The 25149-nt window shown below is 42.5% G+C and overlaps 1 protein-coding gene across 1 annotated transcript in view; it reads left to right on the top strand.

The window, feature by feature from the left end:
- Positions 1 to 8023: 8023 nt before the first annotated feature.
- Positions 8024 to 25149, top strand: part of CERS3 (ceramide synthase 3) — a 37438-nt gene continuing 20312 nt past the window's right edge. The window contains exons 1-9 of the mRNA XM_067555594.1: positions 8024 to 9098; positions 10729 to 10846; positions 12431 to 12549; positions 16887 to 16944; positions 17942 to 17992; positions 18471 to 18563; positions 19304 to 19432; positions 20687 to 20793; positions 21763 to 21919. Of these exons, the coding sequence (XP_067411695.1) occupies positions 8860 to 9098; positions 10729 to 10846; positions 12431 to 12549; positions 16887 to 16944; positions 17942 to 17992; positions 18471 to 18563; positions 19304 to 19432; positions 20687 to 20793; positions 21763 to 21919 (1071 nt within the window). The 5' untranslated portion in view covers positions 8024 to 8859. The remainder of the gene's footprint in view (positions 9099 to 10728; positions 10847 to 12430; positions 12550 to 16886; positions 16945 to 17941; positions 17993 to 18470; positions 18564 to 19303; positions 19433 to 20686; positions 20794 to 21762; positions 21920 to 25149) is intronic.

Below are 25149 nucleotides of genomic sequence, written 5' to 3' on the forward strand. Positions count from 1 at the left end.
CAATGCTGAAGTTGTACATTATTCAGAGGACTGTATGTTTGGCTTGGTTTTGGTTTGGTGTTGGTTTTTTACACGTTTCCATGAGTGTCATTTTTAACTTTAATTTCACAAAGCAACTTTTTTTGCTCTTAAGTTTTGTAAAAGCGTGGTTTTTTTCAAAATCTAAATTTGGGGCCAAATGTGAGTCGAGTATGCCTTTTGCTAGCCGTATATCACAAGCTTGCTAGAGAGAGTGTGGACTGTCACTTGGCAGTTTTGTAAAAATGCTATTTTACAATTATTTTCAAAACCGCTAAGGAACATTATTCAGCAGCTGTGTCTCAGTACTTATGAGCCTGGACCATTCTGCGTCCTTTGGAATCCTGCCAAGTTTACCTACGGTTTCATTTCTTATTCTGTGGAGGCTCCATCACCTTAATCAATGTAGTATTTGAGTGCCTTCCAGAAGTGCACTAAGCAATGTGATTAATATCTGTCACGTGGTTCACGCCCTCTCTTGCACTCTCCCCAGGGGGAGGATTGTGTGGGGAGTGGAGGGTTGCTTGATTTGGTTATGACAGAAAGTTCACTTGTGCTACAGGAGCATAGCTGTCAACCCTGGTCTTCAGACCAAGTTTTAGGTGATGTCTTAGATATGCTGGGCCCAGAGCCTTGCACATAAGGACTGAGAACTTGAACTTGATTCATTATTCTATGGGAAAGCCATGAAGAGAGTGGAGAACGGGTTTGATGTGCTCCCGGTAGCCTGTGTTGCTGAGCAGATACTGCAGTGTTCTGTACTAGTTGGAGATTCCTGAGGGCTGATGGTTTCCTATGTATATTGCATTGCCGTAGTCCAGCTCGGACGAGATAATGGAGGCCAAGTCTTTGTCAGTTAGGATGGGATGGAGTCTCTTGCCAACCGGAAATGGTAGAAAATGTTACTTGTGGATGCTGTTATGTGAGTGCTTATTATCTATGAGGAATCCAGGAGTACTCCTAAGCTACAGACTGAATTGACCAGGTCAGCGTGTGTACCCTGAACCAAAAAACCCAGCACTGTTTCTGTGCACTCTTCAGAGTGCTTTTCTTTGCTCACCAGCCTCATCTCTGTCTTGGATGGATTTAGCTTGCATCAAGAACCTCCTTAGCTACTCGCTAGGGAAAACCTCATGTCCCATCTGTCGAAAAATAGTCTCCAGAGCCAATCTGCAGCACAGGAGGAGAGGCAAGGCTGAGGACTAGTATGCAAGAGTGAAGAGTGGGAGGAGGAGAGCAGTTCTTTAAAGGGTTAGTCTGATTACAGAAGGAAGGGGTGCAGTGGAAGGAGTTGGAGCCTGTATTGTCAAGAGATAGCAAGGGTAGTTAGGGAAGAGGCATCTGAAAGCCTCAGAGGGTGGTTGACTGGAGATCACAAAAGGATGACGGTGGAGTGCCTGGTAAATGGGAAATGACCATAAAGATGTGGTGAGAAAAGAGGAGGAATGGCCAAGCCAGTGAGTCACTCCAGTGTTGCCAGCTGAAAGTGAATGAGAGGCCATGGGTGGGTCTGAGGGCTGATCAGTGTGGATGCTGAAGTAATTCAAGTTAAAGGAAGGGGGAGACTTAGATGAGCAAGAAAAGGGACAGCCATGCATCAAAGCCAGGAAAGGAGCCAAGGGGCCATGTATGTTAGTGACCTGGAAGCAGAAGGGAGAGAAGAGCTGCATGGAGTGGACTTCAGAGAAGGAAGAAGCTGAAAGGAGAGAGAGTATGGACAAGAGACGGAGGATATTAACCTGTGGGGATATGCACCTCTGGGGGTGGGAGAGATGCTCAACGTGGGATGGGGTAAGCACTGAAGAAGAGACCGAAATTTCAGTGAGGAGGAGGAGGAGGATCACAGGCGGAGGTGAGCTGTTCGGAAGTGGAGCATGAGTTCTGTAGGGAGTGGGAGGGATGGAAGCAGAGGCATGGGAATAAGATGAACAGGAAGAGAGCCCCCAGGGTGGCTGAAGGTAGGGAAAGGAGTAGGCGTGGGAGGAATGCTTGTGTGGAACATGCACTGCCAGTGGAGGAGGAGGTGGAGATGAGAATGGGTGAGTGAGAGGCAATAGGGAAAGATACTACATCCGGAGTGACAGATGGGGAGAAGGCAGCAGGGCGCGTGAGGACAGAATGGAGTGCAGTGAAGGGGAGTGGAACAGGACGGAGGAAGGGGTAAAGTAAATAAAGAACAGGGACAAGATCTGGAAGACGTGGTGGGAATGAAAAGGCAAAGGTGCAGAGTGGGAGGAATTTGTTTTGATTTTAGGTTTTTCCTGTTATCCAATAATGTGTACTGACCGCAGAGAGTGCTTCCATTAACTTTAATGAGCACTGAACCAGGCCCGACCCTTCAGACCAGTGCACTGCAGCTTTCAGTGCGGACGAGACTGCCTCACACTTAAGCAAAAACGAATCGGGATTTGTGTCATCCAGCTTTGTGCTTGTTTTGGGGTGTGCACGTATTCTCCTTACGATGAGCACCAGGTATGAGGCAGCATTCGTTTATTTCCAGTTCCCACGTACCATGGTGCATTTGACATTGAGTGTGTCAGAACGTTCCATTATGTGAACACTATCCAGTCAGCTGATTAGTATCTGTACACACTGCCCTAATAATCCTGGATATTTGCTAAATGCCTGTCTTTGTTTAGCTTTTTTCTTTTTTAAATGTACCTATTTTACATAGTGCTCCTGCTGCCCTCAGGAGGGTAGGAGATTGTATAACCTCCCGAATTTGAGCTTGGGCAAAACATTTTTTCTTTCCAACTGCTAAGGAATCACTGAGTCAATTAACAATAGATCTTGGGATCCTTCACGGTGAAGGATGTACACGCCGCCTGGTGTTAGCAGACCACAAAGTCTGCTGCTAAGACCAACAAACAGCACGTTTGGAGCCTTTGTTTGCCTGGTCTTAAGCATCAAACGCTGTGGTTGGTGAATCTGTGTCCTATTTAGTCTTAACACTCTGCACCTTTCCCTGTTTAGCACTGATGATTAATAGCGTGGAGTAGCTTCTCTCTCTCTCTCGCAGCATCTTGGAAACTTCAGTCATATCTGCTCTTCTCTAAGTCACTCTACCAGCTTTACCAGTCTTGCCGCATAATTTAACTTCCCAGCTCTTTGATTGCACTGTGCTCTACTGGATCTGCTCTGTCTGTCTCCTCTCATGCCCCGTAGGTAGTTTAACAAGACTCTTAGAGACGCATCCCCACTTACGCAACCCCTACATTCTATTTGCCTTTTCATTATATTGAAAGCTAAGGAAAGACACTCTGACTTGCCCTGCCCCCAAACTGTATTTTGGATAAAATATCATCTAGCCCTGAGTCTGGTTTTGGCTTTTCAGAAGAGTGGCTCAACCAATCGAGATTTTTGAAAAACCGTCCTGGTTTTTGTGGAATGAGGCCAAATCCAAGCTCTTCATTTATACTTTCCCCAGAGGCTAGTGGCAATGGAGCCTGGTAACACACAGTATCTGGCTTTGGTTGGGGAAAACCCAACTGATTCGGTTATGGCAACCAAAACCTGGCCTCCTTTGCCTAATGCTCTTAAAAGTACAAGGTAAGAATATTTCAACAGAACATTTCAAGAAGTCTAAGAAATAGATCTTTAAAATGAACATCACTTTGGTATTCTCTCATGGTGCATGTGCTTCATGCTAAAATTACAATAAGGATACAGTAGAGCCAGTCTGAAATTCTTCAACCGATCAGTCCTGATTTTCCTGTCTTTGCATCAGGTCATTTAAAACGTGACTGGACAGGCCGGAGAAGAAGGTCTTTCCTTAGCAGTGGTGGATTAGCTTCCCTAATAGAATGTCTCTAATTTCTAGGATTCAAGGGAACTTTCCAGTTTCCCAAAGTTCGTTTCATTGAGAGACCATCCTCTGCAAGGGCCTGGAAGTCAATGGCAAAGCTCTCAATCCTGCCACTGGGAAGTAGGATTGGACTTTGGGGCAGTGGAGGTGTTTTCACAGTGGTTCAGCAGAGCTTGGTGCATTCAGCTGTACTTAATTCCAAAGCAAACACACACATCTGCTTGGTTGGCTCTGTTTGGAACTAGAAGAAAAGGACATCGGACATAGCGCTTTGAGCAAGTAAGAGACTGCCACTGGGCATGCTTTCAAGATTCCTGGAAGAGCCAGCCACAAATCAAGGCAGCATGAGCTTAGCTGCAGTGGAAGCAAGTTTGGAACTACTGTGAGGAAAAAACTGCGTGAGAGTTTTATGCAAACAAAACAAAAGTTGACTGTCCTTGGAATCCCGGAATCAGATTCTGATCTCGGTTCCACTGGTATAAATCCAGATAAATTCCCTGATAGCCAGTGCAATTAGCCTCGATTTATGCTACTGTAACTAACTTGAACACAAGTCAGTGGGATGTATCCAGTTTTACACTTGCGTGACCGGAGAGCAGAATCTGGCTCTAAGAATGGCTGTTCAGTAGCACGTTTATGTTCTAGAGCTGCCGGTTGGATGGCAGCCTGAAATAAGCTTGTTGTGAAAACCGCCGAACCAAAACACAAGTGCAGCCAGAAAATAACAGGCTTGGGGTTGTGCACTGACTAGATCTGCGGGTGCTGGGCTTTGTGGCACCACAGGTTTGCCAACTCCGCTGATGTGCCGGCATTTGACAGCTGCCAAGCATTTGCTCGATTCTATTTAGGGTGGAAACAGCTGAATTCTAGTGTTATTTAAATGGCGTGTTTAGAAATTGGTGCTCGTGGAAACGGCCAGATTCGCAGCCACGGGGAGTGAAGTCTTCTGTCTTTCTACAGCAGAAGCATTAATAGGGCAAACTTCCCAGCTACTGCTCTGGCAATGGGCCTTAAATCTGACCTGGACTGTCCATTCCAATACAGGGCATGTCACCGCTGCAATCCAAGGTGGGATTGCATCTCGGGTGGACCTGCCCTAGCCTCCTCTGCACCGGCATGGCTAAACATAGCAGTGTGGCAGCGTGAGCTGTCAAAGCGCACCAGGAACCCTGTGCTCACATCGCTAGGCTTGCAGTGTAGAGATACCCATAGCCTGCTCTATTGGGATGCCCCAGTGTAAGAAAGGCCTCGGCAGGCCCCTCCCACCACCCTCACCTAGGACAGCCAGAACCGGGAAGTACAAAGAGGGGAGGAAGCAAGAGCCCCCAGCACTGCTCGGGGCAATGAATGGGGCATGTCTGGCTGTGACCATGGCTGGCTTGTGGCTGCAGGGAAGTGAAAGGGCACTAGTGCCGGCGACACCTTCCTATGCCAGCAGATGTTTTTCAGTCTTTAAGGTGCCCCAGGCCTCTCGTTGTTTTTGCTGTACACAAACTAACACGGCTACCCCTCTGGCGCCTTCCTAACAAGTGTAACGAGAAATGCTGCACACACCCCACCCTGCCCCCAAAGGGTCCTGGAGGCAAATGAGCTGGCTCAGATGCAGGGCATGCCCTTTCCCCCAGCGTCTCGCAGCCTTCAAAGCCACCATTTAATCGTTACTGGGCAAAAATCACCTGAAGGGACTGGCCACAAGAAAGCAGTCAAAATACTGATTTGAGGCAGACAATCAATGGCTAAGAGCCAGGACAGGCAGGATTGTTCTTTGCCAGGGGCTGGGAATAGCCAGTGGGCTGGATCACTTAATGATGATCTGTTCTATTCATTCCTTCTGAAGCACCTGGCATTGGCCACTGTTGGAAGACAGGATACTGGGTAGACGGACCATTGGTCTGACCCAGTCTAGCTGTTCCTATCTTCTTAGTAAAGAGGATCCCATTACCAGTGGCAGTCACTGTAGGGGTGGTGAACAAGGCACAGTGTATGCACTGAGTGCTGCAATAGGGGGCACACGGAAAGGGCAGGCCAGACAGAATACTGGGACCAGGCTTAAAAAAGAAAATTAGTATTAAAACGTAAGGTTAAAATGGAGGTTTTCTGGGAGCAGCTGTTGTGCATCTGTGGAAGTGCCTGGCGAGAGAGAGAAAGAGAGGTGGATGGGGATAAATGGGTGCAGCTGAGGTGACTTGTATGTATTCATATCCTTAATGATAGGAGAAATAAAATTTCAAAGGACGTAGCAGGAGGAGTTTTCAAAATTCCCTGGGGTTTAGGAAGGTGGTACCTGACATAACCGAAACAAACACAGAGCAGGCAGTGGTTGCAGGGTTTTTTTTTAGTAGGACACCTAAAAATGATGGAATGGTAAAGGTCAGAGATAAAACTACTAGACAGTCCAGGACCATGCTGTTGTGCTGGGCTGAGATCAGAGCTAGAGTTGACCTCTCAGGCCCAGGCACTGCCTTGAGCAGCCTCCTGGTGGCAGGTTTACAGTTTTGTTTGATGGCGGTCAGCATCCCCACTATAAAAATTGTTCTAACGCCACTGGATCTCTTCCGCTGCTGCACGGCCCGGTTGGGACTGGACGAATCCTTCACCTTTCCGGTGCTGCAGAAGCCCCCTGAATTTACAATTTAGACCTAAGGTCCTGATTAAGTGAATGGAAAGATTACCATTAACATCCAGGGGCTGTGACTCAGCCCTTCAGGCCTAATTCAGCAAAACACTTAAGGGTGTGTTTAAAGATAAGCATCCAATATAAAGATATATGCTGTCCTCAATATTTCAATATGTAGGGTGTATACAATCCATTCTGCATCACACCAGAGGCTGAACTTTGGTGCTCTTTCCACCCTGTTACATCAGACTGGGCTCTTTTTATTGTGCATTATAAACAGTTACAGCTTTTGACAGTTTGCAGTTCAGTCTGGTTAAAAAAAATAATTAGGGACCATGGCTGTATAATGGAGTCTCTCCTTCTAGTCTTTAAGCAGTATGTCTGAACTGAAATATCAGGGTTTAAAGCTCTGCTCCATTATTATCATGGCGCCTGATAGCTATAGTTAAGGGTCTGTTAACAGGCCCATTATAAATCCCTACTTCCAGGAGTTTATAATTCAGCAATAAAAATTTGCTCTAGGCCAAAACTCAGCATACAAGGTCTCTGCCCAGGGACAACTGGTTCTTTTTTCCTCCTTATTTTATACATATACCCACACAATCCATGCAGTAGATTTTTATTATCCCCTTCTGCTATTTAAAAATATTAAATGGCTGAGTTATTTATGTTTCAATACTGACTACTGTGTATGGCCAGTAACTTCATTAAAAGTATCTGGATTATCACAGCTCCATACGACACAGTCCTGTGACACACAAGGTGTTTCACAGGTCTGCCGAAAGGCTCCAGAAGAGATCGCTTTTAAAAAAGCATCCAAAAATGGATGCCCAATAAATGGACTTTCTGTAGTTGAGTAAAAATGTGTCTCAGAAATGACTAAGGTCTGAATCTGAAAAGTTTGCGTGCGTGTGTGTGTGGCTGGGTGTCACAATCCAGTGTAGGTAGAAGCTACATGTGAGTGCAAACAAGGTTAAGAGCTTGGCGCACTGAATGATCCTTTACTCAGAGTTGTACAGAGTAAAAATGGGTCAGATATGAAGAAAAAATGGGCCTGCCTGAGGACATGTGAGCTCACACGCAATCCTCAGCATGCAAATAAGGAGATAAACTCTTAACATTCAATCCAGGATTAAGATTGCAAACCATCCCACTACGGAGGAAGTAGTACACTTTAGGAATGGAGTTGGTCAGCATTTTCTCAACGGAACACTTTTCCATCTGAAAATGCTGATTCCATTAAAGTGGTACGTTCTGCTGCAGTGTATCGATTCTGATGAAATTTTGTATAGAAACAAGGCATTTTGACCTCATTGAAACATTTTGTTGTGATTTTTTTTTTAATTTCCAAACAACTTTTATTTCTGTTTTGTGATATTGTACATAAAATTGGGGAAAACACCCACAATTTTAAATCTTATCAAAACAAAATGTTTCAGTTGACTCAAAATTTTCCCAAACTTTTAATTTAGTGGGAAATTCTGATTTATTTCTCTCTTTTTTTTTTAAAGAATTTATTTATTTATTTTTGGCATTTCCTTCCCATTTGGAACTAAGGCAAATGTCAAAATTTCAGCATTTCCTATATAAAAGAATATCCAGTTCCTGCAGAGCTGTCTTTTATGGGGCTGCTCTCTGTGAATATGATGCTTAGTGCTATGGATGGCTGTGTTTGCAGAATTAGGACTCTAAATCTCTTGCCACCCGCCTACTAAGCAGGAGTGATTTGAGAGCCAAATGTTAGTATGCGCATTAATACAGAATTGGGTTCCCTTCTCCTCCACCTCCCCCCTTTTTATCTTGCACTTAATTTGGACAAGTGATACTCTACACAGTGCTATGCAAAATCAGACCTGTCCTGTGTGTTTACTCAATAGACTATAAATGTGGGTTCAGTAGATCTGATTGATTATTTACTAAGCTATTGTAAATTGGGGAAATGAGCCAGGGGAAGGAGAAAAATTGTAGTCCGCAAGGTTTCTTCCCTAGGGGATAATGTTTGTTAACACTTCAAATTAAGCAAAGGTAAATGGAAAAAGAAACAGAAAATGCTAAAGTTCATTGTAGCTCTGTGGTCCTGAACATGGAGCCCAACTTTCCCAAGTGCTTTCTGCTGTCTCTATCTTCCAAACAGCCTTCTTCTAAGCCTCAGTGCAAGAAGAGAGAGATGCTAGACTGAAGTTAATCCCTTGCCTACCCTGAAGAAGAAATTGCCCCTGCAGCTGATTCATACAGACAGCCAGTCGGCTCTTCAGCTGGTATAAGTCAGCATAGAGCCATTGAAGTCAATGGAGTGACACCAGTTTACACCAACTCAAGATCTGGCCCTAATTTTTCATTTTCCATTGAGTTTTTTATTTATTCTAACCACCTACCCTAAAAACAACAATGCTCAATATATTATTTGCTAGTGATATACATGTGGTTTCTTTTTAATGTCAGGACCAAGTTGAAGTTACTTTTCCTCCTGCTTCGCATGGCATCCATATTAAAGACACTCAACAGCTGGTTCTGGTGGGAGAACTTTTGGATGCCTGCCAACTGTACCTGGGCAGATTTTGAAGACCGTGATGGCATTGTCTTTCCAAAGCCATACCAATTATATGCCACGATACCATATGCTTTTGTGTTGCTGATGGTCCGATTCTTCATTGAAAGGTAAGACTCTTGTATGTAATTTTACTCTGTTTCTTCCGCTCAGCTCTAAGGATATTAGCAAACTAAAATGTGTTTAGGTCTGCATGCGGATTATTTCAGAAGGATAGATTTAGCCAATGGTTACACTAGAAAAGGATAGTACAGGTGATAAAGGTAGAATAAATTGATTGGCATATGGTCATTATTTAGGTGTCCCAACTCTCCACCACCAACAGCACCGCCTGCAATTTCACAGTCTAAATCCTGCAGCTCAGCTTGCAAAAGTGGGACGTGATTGCTCCCATAGATGTGTTTAGAGGCTGGAGTTTCAGTGTCTCCAAGAAGAGACCATAATTTCCTCCCCCTTCCCCTAGATGAAACCAACCCTTAAAATATTCTGGTGCCCTTTCCTTACCTTACATGGCTCTCCTGGTCCAGCTCCTCCTTCCTCTTCAGATCAGACATGTAGGCTTGGGATATCATGTGCTGCTGGGGGGGGAGGTCGCAAAGTTCCATGTGAGCATCCATGCAGGTCTAGTAATGATGAATAATTTTTTTTTAAAACTGGCACTGATCATTGAACTGTTGCTGAAGCTGGAACCTTACAGGACAGATTGCAGTCGATGCCTTGGTTCAGGCATGAGCATGTTAAGCTTTGCATCTTCCTCCCCCCCACCCACCCTTTTTTTTTTTGTTTGTTTTTAAGAGTGCTATTGGTATGTTTTTATAACTATTTCCGGGTAGAATAGGGATATTTGGAGACAAACTTATGACAGAACCAGATAAGATCGCTTTTCTTCAAGGTCAAAAATGATTTGGATCATATGTCTGTACCAATTCAGAGTCTTATTCTCCTGAGCAAATGCCCAATTGCTTAACTAGCCACCCAGCTGGCCAGCAGCGTATCTGCTTTTGAACAGGAAGACACTGACCACTGCTCTGGTAATAGGAACTCATTTTAAGCAGGACATCAGCACGGGTGAGGGGGCTTGTTCCCAGGTGGCCTGCCTAAGTAGCCCGGCAGCTGTAGGAGGTGGAGCAGAAAGCAGCTGCTTCTGCCCTCCATTGCTGTGCGAGATGCTGCGCCATTTGTCAGTCAAACCACACCCCTCACAGAGAACATCAGTTGACCTCCTAATAAGCAAGGTGCCTTATTGACTGGAAGATGCTGTGAGACAGCCCAGAGAGGGACTAGTGCCTCTTCCTCTCCCAGACTTGGGTAAGCCGTACTCCCCCTCGCTCACCCTCCTCCTCAGACTCATGTGGTGAGAGCAACCCCTTCTTATTTCAGGCTCCCTTGACTATTGCATATCCTCCCTCCATTAGCATCCCAGCCTGCCTCTGAAAAATGTAGGGGTGGAAGAGCTAAGAACTTTGCAATGTCTAGCATTTCAGAACCATATTTAATTCAAAACCTACAGTGAGCTGGTGCATGAGCAGTAAGATGCTGTTTTCTGCTGGACCAGGCGTCTGCTCTATGGATGCTTTCATTTTTTCTTACGGCACTGTCACTGAAGATGCGTATGAATATTCCCCATCTCCTACCACAGATCAGAATGTTTCGGATTTAATTCCTTAGCCTCCTTGAGAAGCAGCTGAATGCCCGTAACCATTAAGTGTTTTGAGAGGTCTTTCCTGTTGTCTTTTTCAGATATATTGCTATACCTCTAGCAAAAGCTTTAGGTATAAAGAACGTACCACGAGTAAAGCCGCAGCCAAACCCTGTTTTAGAGAATTATTTCCGAAAATGCACAAAACATCCATCCCAAGTAAGGATTTTAATTCTTTGAAGGTGGTTTGGGGGATGGAAAATCCCAGCTCTTAATGTTTCAATCAGCTATCCGCAATGACATCATGCATCCAAGGGATGGGTTCCAGCTGATTGGTGCATGATTTAATTCATTTGGATTTGTTTTACTAGCCTGCTGGCGAGGTATACAGCATCCAAAATACAAAATAAAAAAGTTAGCAAATTGGTTTAATTTGCTGGCATGTTGTTCCAGGTCAGTTTGTTGATCCTCACTGGAGGTAACATTAATAATCCATCTTTAACTGCACTTGAAGAAAGCAGCAATGAACATCTGTTGGTTGAAAACAATATTATGCTATATTTTAAAGGAATAATATTGAAACAATAGACTGGGAGACTTCTGCTTGACTCTTACATGTTTAGTCACAGGCTGCTTGTGGAATAAAAATATCTTTGATAATCTCGGGTGGGGTTTTGAAACTGGAACGAGAACAATTAAAATAAGACTCCAGCATTTTGCAAACGCAGAAAATGAATCAGTCTGTTCATGGGAGAGACATACCGCAGCATGGACATTGTCTGAAAACACTCACTTTCTTAACAGCCCACGGCCAGTGCTTTATAGTTCCCATGCTGTTTCCTAGGAGAAAGGAGTAATGGCTAGAACCACAAATTGAACAGGGGTTTCAGGGTTTTATTCCTGGCTCTCCTGCTGGCTTGCTTTCTCTTTAGTCCGATAGGGCCAAAGATGGGCACGCCCATGTGATCACACTTAAATTGCACATGCAAACTTCTCTGCCTTGGGCAAGCATCTTGTCTTCTCTTCTTCACTTCCCCACCTGTACAACAAAAGGTGATAATTGCTTATCTACCAGCATGGGAATGTTAAGAGGATTAATCTTTGGAGATAAAATAATTAAGACCTGGCACTTATCTCCATCCAACAGATGAGGAAACTAAAGCACGGAGGGATTAAGGCTTTCCCAGTGTCATACCGCAATTTTTTGCAGTTGTGAATAGAATCCAGATCCCCTTTGACTCCCAGGCACATGCCTTCACCACAAGACCATCCTCCCTCACTTTATACAATATAATCACTAGTTCTCTTTGCTAAAGCCACTTTGTGGCTCCTAATGTGTCCATGAGTAATTTACATGGCACTGTACCAAATCCGCGCCCCTCAACTCTCTCATTCGTAGCAGTAAATGCTGCAGTGATGAAAAACAAATGTTAACTTTCTGAATCCTCTGAGGCCAACAGAGAGACAATTGTTCTACTAGACCTGTGCATCTCACATCTGCTTCATTTACATGAATGAGGCCACAGGAGCTTGCATCATAAAACTGCACAATGTGTCCATGGCGAGGGGGAATCATTGTGTCCTTTTTATACAGAATATTTGAGAGAGAACATGTCAATGATGAATGTTAAAGAATTACATCCTGGGGAAACTAAATAGATAACATTAATTATTTGGGTTTTTTTTTTAAATTGACTGTCCTTCCTGTTTCAGGACATTGGAATTTAAAATATAAATTCAATGAAGCTGATACCGAATGTAGATGTTCTTTTTTGCCACTGACCCACTTCTCTCCCTTTGCAGTCTGAGATACAAGGCCTGGCCAAAAAGTGTAACTGGACCATTCACTTGGTGGAAAGGTGGTTTAGGAGACGGCGAAATCTTGCGCTCCCAACGGTGTTTCGGAAATTCCAGGAAGCTTGGTAGGAGAAGAAAACGACCCATTTTGATTATTGTGGGCCCGCACGTTTCAAAAATGACTACTGATTCTGGGTGTCCAACTTGAGTTCCCCTTACAGTGGGCTCCCTAGCACAGCTGCACAGTGCTTTCTGGCTCCAAGATCTGACAAGTAGGGCACCTCTAATCACTAGTCACTTTTGAAAATGGAGGCAGTGAGGCTTCGGGGCTCCCTTTAACATGAACCATGACAACTTTTATCTGTAGATGGAGAAGTTTAAAAAAAAAAAGAAAGGAAGGATAAGAATCTGCTCCATTTTACAGATGGGGAAACTGACACATAGGAAAGTGAAGGGCTCCAGAGTAGGAAATTGGCAAAGAGCACAAAATCACCATGGTGATTTTCATTTGCCGGGAGCTAAGGATGCCCAAGTCCATGTTGTTTGGCATAAGCCAATCGTTTTTGCTGTCACGGCAGTTAATGAAAGAACCCTCATAGGAATTAGCATAACAACAAGTCCTATGTAAAGTCCATATCCTGCCTGCTATGTTCCACTACATTCAATGGGTTTCCAGGCAGGATTTAGAGTGACTTCTGAACCGTAAAGATAATTGCATGGCAGAATATGGCATCTTTGTTGCATTTCAGTAGCGATTTAAAAAAAAAATCCCAACTCTGTAGGTCCCGTGTTTTACGGTGGATGGGATGAAAACCTGTGTGATTGTGACTGCTAAATTCTGGCCTCTCCTTCCAGAGGTAAATTGTATTACTGTTATGCCATTTAATATGTATATGTGTGTGTCTGCACATGCATTCCGTGCCACTTTAATGTCAGTTCACTTAATGAATAGTATTTTTATTATTGAATCTTTACTGAAATGTTTAGCAAATAGGATACACCATAACACACAAAAGAGAATAATGATAATAATAATAATAAAGTACTTTTCTTATCACAATTTGTGGGTTCACAGGCAAACAGGTGTCTCTGTTCCTCTGTCTCCAGTTTAGTGGGCTGATAGTTTACTTCAGCAGTTACTGTTCTTTCTTAAAACTGCTTAGACTTTGTCCTTGCATTTCACTGACGTCTTCTGTTTTAGTCTTCGTTTTGCTTGATATTTGTTCATTTTGGGGCGTAGGGATCATATCAGGGAGCAGAAACAACAGCCCATGAATTAAGTGACCAGCGACACCACGTAAATGCTGGATACTCGTGGAGAACAGCTCGTAAACATAAACTGAAATATGTTCACCTAAGCCAGATATTAATGAATAATTTTGAATGACAAAAATGTTCATAAACAACAAAACCTGTTTGCACATAATTCTACAAAGCATTTAAGGGTGAGATTTTCAAAAGCACCTAAGGGCTTGTTTACACTTAAGTTTTACTGCCTTAACTATGCTAGCACAATTAGAGTGACCAAAACTCCTAGTGTGATTGCAGCTATACCAGTATAAAGTGCACATAACAGTATAATTCATACTGGTTTGGGAACCAAAATAAGCTATACCCCTATAAGGCACCTTTATGCCTATATAACTGCATCCATGCAAGGGCTTTTACTGGCATAACTATTTTGGCCAAAAACAATAGTTATGCGGGTAAAACTTTGCTAATATAGACAAGTCTAAATGATTTAGGAGCATAAATCCCATTGTCTTTCATTAGAACCTGTAGGTGAGTTTTGCTTTGGGTCCTGGGATTCATTCAAACTCGAAATTCACAGCGAAACTCGGTTGAATGAAAAACTGAGGCCCCGGTCCAGCAAAGATTTACATGCAAGAGCTGTCCCACTGAAATCAATGGGACGGCTCACATGCATAAATCTTTGCAGGGTTGGAAGCTAAGAGCTCACTCCTGCAAGGTGCTGAGCACTCTGACCCTGATCCAGGAAAGCATTTAACTTTAAGCACAGGAATAGGCCCATCAGAGTCAACAGGACTATTCACATAGTTAGAGGTAAGCACTTGCTTCCCAGGACTGGGTACCAGCACCTTGTGGGATCAAGCCTGAAAATGGGCTGGAAACTGGAAAAAAATCTGCATGAACCAATATTCTGGGTAAGATGTTGAACACCTCATTGGCTCCACCTGTGACACTGGCATTGAGCCAGGGCAGTGCAAGAGAAAAGTGGGTCTGCTCTCCTTTGCTCTCCTAGGTTATAGCTCTCATCTTCTTGTTTCGGATGCTAATTCATGTGAATTAGTGTTAGAGACCACAGTCGTCTTCTCTGCACGTGTCTGTGCATTAGTTCTTGTGTAGGTGGCTTCTTATCATTGTCTCATCTTCTTCAGCAAGTCAACTTCGGTTGGTCATTCCTCAGCTCTTTCTTAACAGCATTATGAAACACTTAGTAATTAACCAAATGTTCTCACCGGATTTTGTGTCTCATCGATCTTTACTCCCACTCTTGACACCTGAAATCAAGCAACATTTTCATGTTGGCTGGTGCCACTCCTTGGCCAGCAAGAGTTGCTCTAGGACAAGTGGGGTTGACTCCGACCAATCTTGCAATACTGCATTGCCATCATCTTAAGACATAGGCATAGAATGCCACGCCTAATCCTTTGCCCTGCCTACATGCAGGCCCGTTACCTCCTACACGGACTCCTGAGATATTACAACAGTACTGGGTGGGCTGGAATTTACAACATCTTTTTATTCGATTTGTAAGGAGCAAAATGGTTTCAGTTCACTTGTACTCTTTGTTTTGAGATTTCAGTTCACATTTTGCCTGGCTTTGATGAAAACCGTTTCACAACCACCTGACTGCCATGCAAAACCGAAAATCTGGCTCAGCAAAATGCTAGCTAACCTAGCAACCAAAACCTGGCAGTGAGACATAAACCTGCTGAGTCTGCGGCAGCTCTGCTGTTTTCTGCCTTTGATGTTAAGAGACCAGTAGAAGTTAGTTCAACTCAGAACTAAAACAAGTTGGTGAGTGGTGCCCGCCATGCCCCACAGATTTGAATAGTAGTTAACGGTGCTCACCACCTTGCAGAAGGTGGTTCTTAGGCCCTTAAGAGAAATAGGATTGTGAGGGTGTTACAGTGCAGGCTGCCACAGCCCACCCCCTTGTGGTCAGAAAGGGTGCTGCGGCTGAGCCCTGCCTTGATTTCCACTCACCTAGAGTATAAAGAAGTCTAGGCAGATCTTCAGGTACTAAAGAGTGCCCCCTTTGGAGGGTCTCATTTATTAGCAGAAAAGGCCAGCACAAAATATAAGTAAAAACCCTCATCCCAGTGTTTTAGCTAGGAGACAGAGTCAGTCTCAGTTTTGGTCCCACTCAAGTCCATTGCTTGCCTCTCTGTCCAGGTCCTTTACCAGCAGGATTCTCTTGACTCAGGTCCCTTTCCTCACATCCAGTCTCTTGCTGCTACGTGCGGAGAATCTTTCCCCGGAGCCAAAAGTCTGTGTAGGCCTGCCAACCACAGCTCTTCTCAGAGACAGCCTGTAGTTCCTGACAGGATGGCCTTCCTGCCACAGTTAGGAGATCCCTTTACTGGGACCAGGCCTTCCTGGTGGCCTAACTGAAGCTTTCCTGTCTCTAGGAAAGTACCTTGTAGGTCCTTTCCCCAGTGAGCTCCCCTGATCAGCCTTCTGCCCCTGGGAATACACATGACCTCTGTGGGAGACTTCTCTCTAGAAGCACCTTCTCCAGGAAAGTACCTACCATCACTAACATGAGGTAACCTCTACCTTAGATCCAGATGTTCATTTACTAATGAACCTTTAAGTAGCCACCTGGGGCAGTCAGTTACCCCCAGCTAGCTCTTCAGAAAGCAGTTCTCGGAAGGCTGGACCCTGATTCCCATTAAAGGGGCCAGTCACCCCATGACAGGAAAACGTTCTTATTCAAGTATGACGACCTGGCAGTAGTAGAGAGAGAGAGAGACTTTGCAATGGGAAGTGTCGGGAAACCTTACCATAAGATGATGCTATCAGCCTCGCCTATATTATATAGAAAATCAATTGAAATCGAATTGCCATTTGCTATGGGTGTTCATTATATCACTCTTTTTCCAGCGTCTTTTATAAAGCCAATCAGAAGAGAGTGGTTACTGTAGACAATCACAACAGAGAAAGGTGCACATTCCTTGGATGTATTGTGGTTATGTAAATCCCTCTACCCTGGTTAGTAGTAACTATTAGTCGATCAATAGATAAATATTTGCATAATGGTGATTGGTAGACACTCACAGCCAATCAGAGAGCAGGAGGAGGATAAAGTTGTACATCTTATGTTTCCGTAATTGTGCAGCCTCCATCCACACTGACTGGCTGCCACAGTTCCATTTCTGGATAATGAATATGAAGGAGCAATAACTGTTCGTTCTGGTTTCTCTTTGTGTTGCAGCTGGCGATTTTCATTTTATCTCACATCATCCATTGCTGGATTTATATTTCTATATGACGTAAGTTAATTTGGGGGTGATTTTCAGTTCTTATCACACTTTTAACAAAATAAGGGCATATTGCAGTCAGTGGAAGACTCCTATTGACTTCAGTGAGCTTTGGATTCAGACCATAATTCTGTTTTATAAAGTAGTATAATCTCAATTACAGCCTACTCTTTTCATCCAGATTTTATTTACATTTAAACTTACTATTGTGCTTTCTCAATAAAATGTAATTTTACGTGTAATCAGCATTTTTAAGGAAGAATTGCAGAAATTATTTGTCAGGCAGTGCTGCCCTCTTTAATAGATGGTGGGTGATGGTTTTACAGTGCACCTTGCTAATTCCACGTAACGTGACCATATTTTCAAAATAAAAAACCAGGAGATTGGTTGTAACATTTTTTAGGATCACACTCATACAAAATCCAAAAAGCCACTTTTTAAAAAAATGTTCACTGAGATTGCTATTGTGAATACTCAACATCAATATGTGTAATCTTGGAGTAGAGGATTTTTCCCTGTAACCTAATGTTCTGAGTGAGTTTATCATGGAACACTGAACAGATGTTATTAACATTAACTTTGAGCCAAAGAATAACTTTGATAGTTGTGGTGCTCATTTGGCTCTTCTCTTCACTTCAAACACTGTTCATTTAGCCGAATGCTCGTTCCACTAGAAAGTATGTGCCTGGTAAAGACGGTGCAAATTTTAATCGCTATAGCAATGCATCTTGAGCAAACTCTACCCATAAAAGAAATCCAATGTTTTGAATCATTAAATGGAAAAGTGGAACGTATCAGATGTCCCAAAAATCTCCCGAGACGTTGGGGATATCATATGAAGAACTGGGACACATGATTGCTTTAAGGGTGTACAGTTGATAGAGAAAATGTCGTATGAGAATATGAGCGCCAAGCCTCTTTCATCCTAGAGTCACTTTTTAAATATTTCTGAGCTAAGATTGACTGACTGCTCAAGTTTTCATTCTTTGCATGGTTCTGTCTTCCCCAGAAACCTTGGTTTTATGATATATGGCAAGTGTGGGTTGGCTATCCATTTCAGGTGAGCTCTTCACAACTGTTGTATTGATCGCCATGGTATTTTTGTTGGTTTCCCCAGTGGAAGAAATAGCCCTTTCACAGTTGGGATGGATATGTAGGCTTTTTAATATAAATAAAAGTTATCAGATGTGTGAATATGTTAAAATTTTAATTTGTAAATAGTAATGATGGACTTGATTTATTTTCATTGGTTTGCAAGTAAATGGAGGGCCACTCTATATAAAATGTAGGTCACTGCCAGAGAAGACATGCTAGATTCTGGAGGCAGAGCAGCTGAAGGAATTGGGAGTTTTGCCTGGGTAAAGTCTGAAAGATCAGAATGTTTTGCTCCTTAATAAAGCTCAGAACATTATTTCAGTTTTCAAACTCCAATTAAGAGGAAGAGCAAAAGAAGTATAAATAAGTCATTGTACTTTGTACTCATCTGTTTCAATGCATAGAAATGACTAGAGAAAAAATTGCTATTTTCTTCTTTACAGTCCTTGCTACCATCCCAATATTGGTACTACATGGCTGAGATTAGTTTTTATTGGTCTCTGTTATTTACCCTGGGTACCGACACCAAAAGGAAGGCAAGTATTTACAATTATTTGCCAGCACAGTCTCTGATTCTCTTATGGGTTATACCCTTCTGTTAAGAAAACACAGTGGTGCGTGCTGAAATAATCAGTGCATGAACCTTCAAGTCAGAAGTTATTGCTGAAGATGATATGGCCAGGGTGTCTCCAGCCAGTCAGTGTGGTGTAGAAAGGATCCTCCTTTGCCCCTATAATAACATGTGTGGTGGAGGGGAAGTGATATCTCACCACATCATAATCTGTTTGAGTAGCCAGGAGCAAAACCTCACCTCTGTAATATTCTCTATTTGAAGGCAGGAGGAGAGGGAGAAGGAGTATCTTTCACCCCTGTAATAATTGTGTGTGCGCTAAGAGATATCCCTCACTCCTGCAATAAACCAACGTCACAGTTATATTTAATCCAACAAATGGGGAGTTAGGTACTAGAAGCTTGGTCCTTCCATTCCAAAACCACAGGCTTTTACCACCAGAGCTGAAAGAGAATTCCCATACCTGGTCAAAGCAGCAGGTCATATAACCTCTCCAGGGGGAGGGAGGGTGTTAACCGCTAGAGAATAGCATTGCTCTAGAACTTGCACAAACAAAGCCAGGACATTGTACACACTTTCTGCTTCTGTTGCAACCTCTAGTTTGGCAGTCCGCTAGCGCCTGCTGTGCTGCTTCATTTTTCTAAATGGCTGGTTCGGAAAGTAATGATTTTTTGCTTTAAGTCTTGTTTTTTATTTTATTTGTAGGATTTTATGGCCCACGTCGTTCACCATTTGGCAGCCATTGTTTTGATGGCCTGTTCTTGGTGCAGCAATTACATTCGTGTTGGGACGTTAGTGATCTTTGTACATGATGCTGCAGACTTCTGGCTTGAGGTAACCCTTGCATCTCGTTTTTATCGCTCAAGTTTTGCTCAGTGACAGGTTTTTTCCCTCTTTCCCCCTTCCATCTCCATAAGAAATGTCTTTATAGATTTCATTTTTAAGACCAAGGGGCCCGTTAGAATAGATTACCTAGTCTGACCTCCTTCATTGAATAACTTTGGGCATTAGAAAACTGACAAGAAGAGAAGTCCTGGAGTGTGAAATTGGGGCTAGAAATTCAGCTGTGATTGTTCTTGTTTTGCGGTTAAAATAAGACAAAAGAGGCCAACATGTGGGCAGTTTGTAGTGATGAGCAAATCGCAAGAGGTTTGGTCTGGATTAGCATCTGAAACGTTATCCAGACCAGCTTAACTTCTTAAGCATTTACATCTGTGGCCTGACCTTTTGAGCTCTCCGAGTGGCACTCCTGTGAGTTCCACAAGGTGAAACTTGCCCCAGTGCAGCAGGCCAGTAGAAAGTGGTGCTGGCGTCAGTGGAGTTACTCTAGATTTACACCAGTGTTACTGAGAGCAGAACATGGCCCATGAGCTTTGTTCACACTTAGAAACAGCCCTGTTTCAGTCATCTGGGACAGTTAGTGGGGTAGCTGCACTGGGGATGACTCCTAAGTGTACACAAAGGCAAGCTGCGGCTTTTACGAATGAGACAAGCCTCAATCAGTGCAAACCTCATTGTAACAGATGCAGTCTTGGCCAACTGGGGATTGAACCAGGGACCTCCAGAGCAGAAAGCATGAGCCTCTATAGTTTGAATTGAAGCACCGAACTGGAACAGACTTGTATCATATCCTCTGTGGATCAGGCACAGAGGGAGATCTGTAGCATACACTTACCAGTGGGATACATCAGCATGCCCTTATCTACATGTAAGGGGCCAACACTGGTGCAGCTATGTTGATTGCTATGTTGATTGCTATTCCTGTGTCTTCCCTCTTCTCTGATTGCAGCCCTTTTAAATCTGTTATAAACCTGGGGAATGGAAGGTCTTGTCACTAACTTCATTTTCTAGTCAGAGAGTTATTTGAAGGCCTTTGAAATGAGTCCTTTCCTTTGCGATGAGAGGAGCAATATCACCATGGAATATGTTTGGTTATTTTATTAAGTAACATTAAAATGGTTGTTATATTTGCCAGTGTGGGTGGGAATTCTCTCTAATCTAAATCCTCAATTATAAGAATGTAAATAGGAGCCATTGCAAAGGCTAATAAATGTCTGAATATGTTTGGTTGGTTTTATTCAATTTTAGTCAGCCAAAATGTTTAATTATGCCCGCTGGGAAAAGACCTGCAATGTTCTCTTCGTCATCTTCTCTGTCATGTTCTTCATCACACGGATTATCCTTTTCCCTTTCTGGTAAGTAACATTTGGTTCAGTCACAACACTTTTTTCATTTTCTTTTGAAAAGGAGGTTGGTTAAGGTTGGTTGAAAAGGAACTGGCTGCTTTATGGCTTCAGGAGATGATGTATTACAATATTTTTTCAAAGGTTAGATTAGCAGCCATTAAATAATAAATACAAAGGGGATAGTACCTAATTTTGGCTAATTAAAATTCTTGAGATGTACAGCATAGCCTGAGTTTACTACCTGGATTTTATGTAGCATTTTTCAGGGACACAAGGTGGTTATATTAATAATATGTCTACACATTGAATGCCCAACCCTTTCTTAATTCCCTGTCACTTTCTGTAGTTCCAAAATGCCCCTATCTTTTGTCTTTCTGGTTTTTGTTGGTGGCTCTTTTTCAATTAGCTGCAGAAGTGGTCTCCAGTCATTTTGCTTAATGGAGTCTTATGTCATCACTCTTTAGCTTGGAAACAGTAAGTGAAGCAACTGAAGAGTATAAAACAAAACAAACTACCAAGCTATGAAATAGAAGAAGATAAGGCTCAAGACAACACTCATAAACACATGAATTAATTAACAAAGAGAGAAATCCTAAATTCCTTCAGTGTCACTGGATTTCAGGATTGGGCCGAGAGACTGGAGGGAATTAGCATTGAAAATTATGTAGAAAATCTTTGAGTAGCAATTTGTGTCATACATACACTTCCATTATCTCTGAAAAGGACATTTTTTTTAACCCTATTTAGACCATTTCCATGCCCCACACAAAATGCTTGGCTTCAAAAGACTATTTTAAGAGCATACTGTACGTTCCCATAGAGCCAAGATTTGTTATTGAATGTATAGTCTTTGCAGTTTTTAGTATTTTGAGTATATAGCAAGGGGATTAAGCTAATTAATTTAAAATGAAAAAATCTAAATAGGTCAGGCATGCACAATGGGTTACTTGTTTCATTACAATGGTCTTTATTTTTCAGGATTTTACGTGGCACATTATATATGCCTTTATATTACTCCACAATGACTGTCATATCGTATTTCACCTTTGGTGGCCTGCTTCTGCTTCTGCAAGGGCTCCATCTATACTGGGGCTACTTTGTTCTCAAAATTTTGAATAAATTCCTTTGCATAAAGGTAAGTCAGGCTCCCACAGAAAGATGCGTGAAACCTCAAACACTGCATTGTATCTTTGAAAAATTTACCCAAAGATTCTTTATTTTGCCTTGAACCATTAGGGCCAGATTTTCAATTAGGCACCTAAATAAGGGAAAGGTTTTTCTAAAGTTTCACAGTACCCAGCCGCTCCCATTGTGACACCCATGGCCAGATTTTCATAAGAACTTAGTTCCTCACACCCTGAGCCCTTTTGGAAATCTGGCCCCTTATTTGATGCTTGAACTTTCTTGAAAACCTGGCCCCATTTGGGGGGTGTGGAGCTCTTTTGAAAATCTGGTGCCTAGTGTAAAAAATTATTACTTGGCTTATGAAAATGAGCAGGTCAACATTCTAAAGAATGAGAGGAAAGGTGAGTAATCAAATCTTTCAATGCCATATCAAAATAAATAAGAGAACTTGCAACCAAAGTTCTACATGAGTGTTGAACTCTGAGCTCCAGTCCCTACATCTGCTGTATTTACACATTATAATCTTGGCTATAAGGGGAAAAAACAGATACTGCCTTATATCATAAGAGAGTAAAACCTTGTCTTTGCAACACCCCAGAGACCAAACAAGAATAATTTGCCTAGTGGAAGTATGCTTGACTAAAAATTGAACAAACATCTACTGGAAATTGCATGGCTAAACTGGATGATTTGAGACATAATGTGATTTATTAGAGACAGTCCTTGGTTAAAGGCTTCTCTCTATATTAACTGCCAGATCTCAAACTAGTGTAAATTGGTATAGCTCCATTGAAGCCTGTAATGCTATACCAATGTACACCACTCAAAGACCTTAGAGTTTAATTGCTCATGTAGTTAAAAAAAAGTTTGCCATTTCCTAAGTTATTTTTCCCTGGCTTTGTTCATTTGTAGTTTTAAATATTGTTCCATGAGATGTAGACATATAAATGGATTAAGTATATTTTGCTGCTCATACAGTTCAGCCTAGAGTCCTAGAACATGAGTGTAAAGATAATGACGGAATGCTGTGGTACAATATGTTGCATTGCACACTTCGAAACTGGAATACAGTGGGCTCACTTGTAACAACGTCATTCTCTCTTCCCCCTGAGGCATTTTATTCTAATCTGAGGCTCACTTGATCTAGAATTGCAGTTTGCACAGCATAGTGCATTGAAACACTTTGGAAGTTTCCTTCTTGGAGTTTCCACTTGGAGTTTCATTACAGAATTCACTATAGATAAAATTCACCCATAGTCAAACACCAGCAGCAGAAGACCAATGCACTGTTTAAGGCTAATAAACTAGTTCTACTGTGTTTGAAGGGCTTCTGTGAAACAGACACCAAAGATCACTTTGCGAGGAGCCATGTGCTGTTTGAATGCCTAATGCCGTAGCTGCTGTTGTGAACTGTGCAATGTTTTCAGTGCAGCCTAGGTAGGGACAAAAGCGACATTTAGAAAAAGGTTCTAAGAAGAAATGTTTAACATTCTGCTAATTAAGCCCGTTGCTACTATATTGAAACGAGTGATTTTTCTGAGGCTCCAAATTATGTCTTATAAAAGAGCCAGTGGGCTCAGTGATCACAAACAGTTAATGATGTTCCACGTCTTAGAATAGAAATATTCCACTCCATATATATTATTATTATTTGACTTAGAATAGAAATGTGAAAATATGCCATGAATTACACACTGTCGAAAACTCTGTGCAGACACGCGTGTGTCCAGTCTTGTTCCCTGAATGAAGGCCCCTCTGTACTGCTGTAATGGCCTGATCTAATGTCCATTGAAGATGATGGAAGACTCCCATTGATATTAATGGGAATTGGATCAGGCCCTCAAAACAGCAGCCAGCTATTCTGGCTGTTGCCATGGAGATGAGCAGGGGATAAGTAAAATACTCTCATTCTAAACGTCTCATTGTTAAACTCACTTCGAATGCAATTAAAATTGGCAGAAAAGTGTTGGAGTCTGGCAAACATGGATGTATCCATGAAATCCAAGAACTTCCCTAGCCTTTATATACATCATTTTGCCCAAATAATATGGGGGACTTTCCTTAGCAAACAAGCGCAAACATTTTCTGAAAAGAGCCGGCATTTTCTCACAAGTGAAATGAATAACACTCAGTTTTCTAGTTGATCTAATTATATATCAGGTGATATCGAGCATGGCCGAAATGCAATCACTAGATCTTTCTCAACTGTGCCAGATTACTTGCCTTGAGAAGGCTGCCCAACTAATCCAAAGGGATTGTTAAGAGATGCAGTAGCGGATTCTGTTTAATTCATTAGTCTTTATTGGCATGCCAGGGATCTAAGTATTGCCAATGTTCTGTTGGCTCACTATAGGGCCTCACGGTAGCAATGAGTTTTGATGGTGGTGAAGGGGAATTGTTCATTAGCTCCACCTGTCTGTAAATTCTGATCCAATTGGGCGAGAGGTCATTTCAATTGAAATTTTTTGTAGCTATGCATAATTGTAAATAATGGATCCAAGATTAGTGAAGAAAATAAGGTATTTTAGCTCCTAGAATAGAAATGAGTAAACAAACTAAAATGGTCTGTACTATATGATTGGGCTTAGTTATCTTTTTTGAATATAGGAATCCCACTAAAAACAAGTTGTGTGTGTTTTATTTTAGGACACACACCCCGCTTCTGATAACAATGTGTTTCTCAGTGAACACTTCTTCTAGTGTCTAGAGGAACTAATCATTTGAGTACAGCTTGAGGGGTTTCTGATGTTCCAACGCTACTTAAAAGCCTTCAGAAGAAGGAGAAGCTACTGAACACAGCTTAGTATATGTCGACAAACCTGGAAGAATAGATGGAAATAGACATTTAATTAAGAAAGATGCAGAAAACAAAAGTTCCTTGTAAATCAGAAACATGGAAATGCCTGCATCTGAATACTGAGGGAAAATGAGACGTCAAAGTGGTTTATATAATAATATAAATGGACAATGGAGCAGGAAGTGAGTTTACCATAGGACGGCACGCAATGCTGTATGTTCCTCGTGCGCAGGAGCTGAAGTAAAGGGGGCGGAGGGCGGAAAGCCCAGTTTTCCATTTGCTATTAAAATCTCCTCTCCCTGTGTTGGGTAAGCAGCACTTTGGCACAGCTCCCCTGCCCTGTTGGCCGGTGCAGTGGGAGTGCACTGCTGGACTGTGCTTAGGTATAACGGTGATGAGGGCGGCGTACGACTCTATAGGACAGAATAGCTCCCCAGTTACGT

This window comes from Emydura macquarii, unplaced genomic scaffold, assembly GCF_026122565.2.
Source record: "Emydura macquarii macquarii isolate MOO-44397 ecotype Brisbane River unplaced genomic scaffold, CSIRO-AGI_Emac_v2 contig_1644, whole genome shotgun sequence".
In the NCBI taxonomy this organism is placed as follows: Eukaryota; Metazoa; Chordata; order Testudines; family Chelidae; genus Emydura; species Emydura macquarii.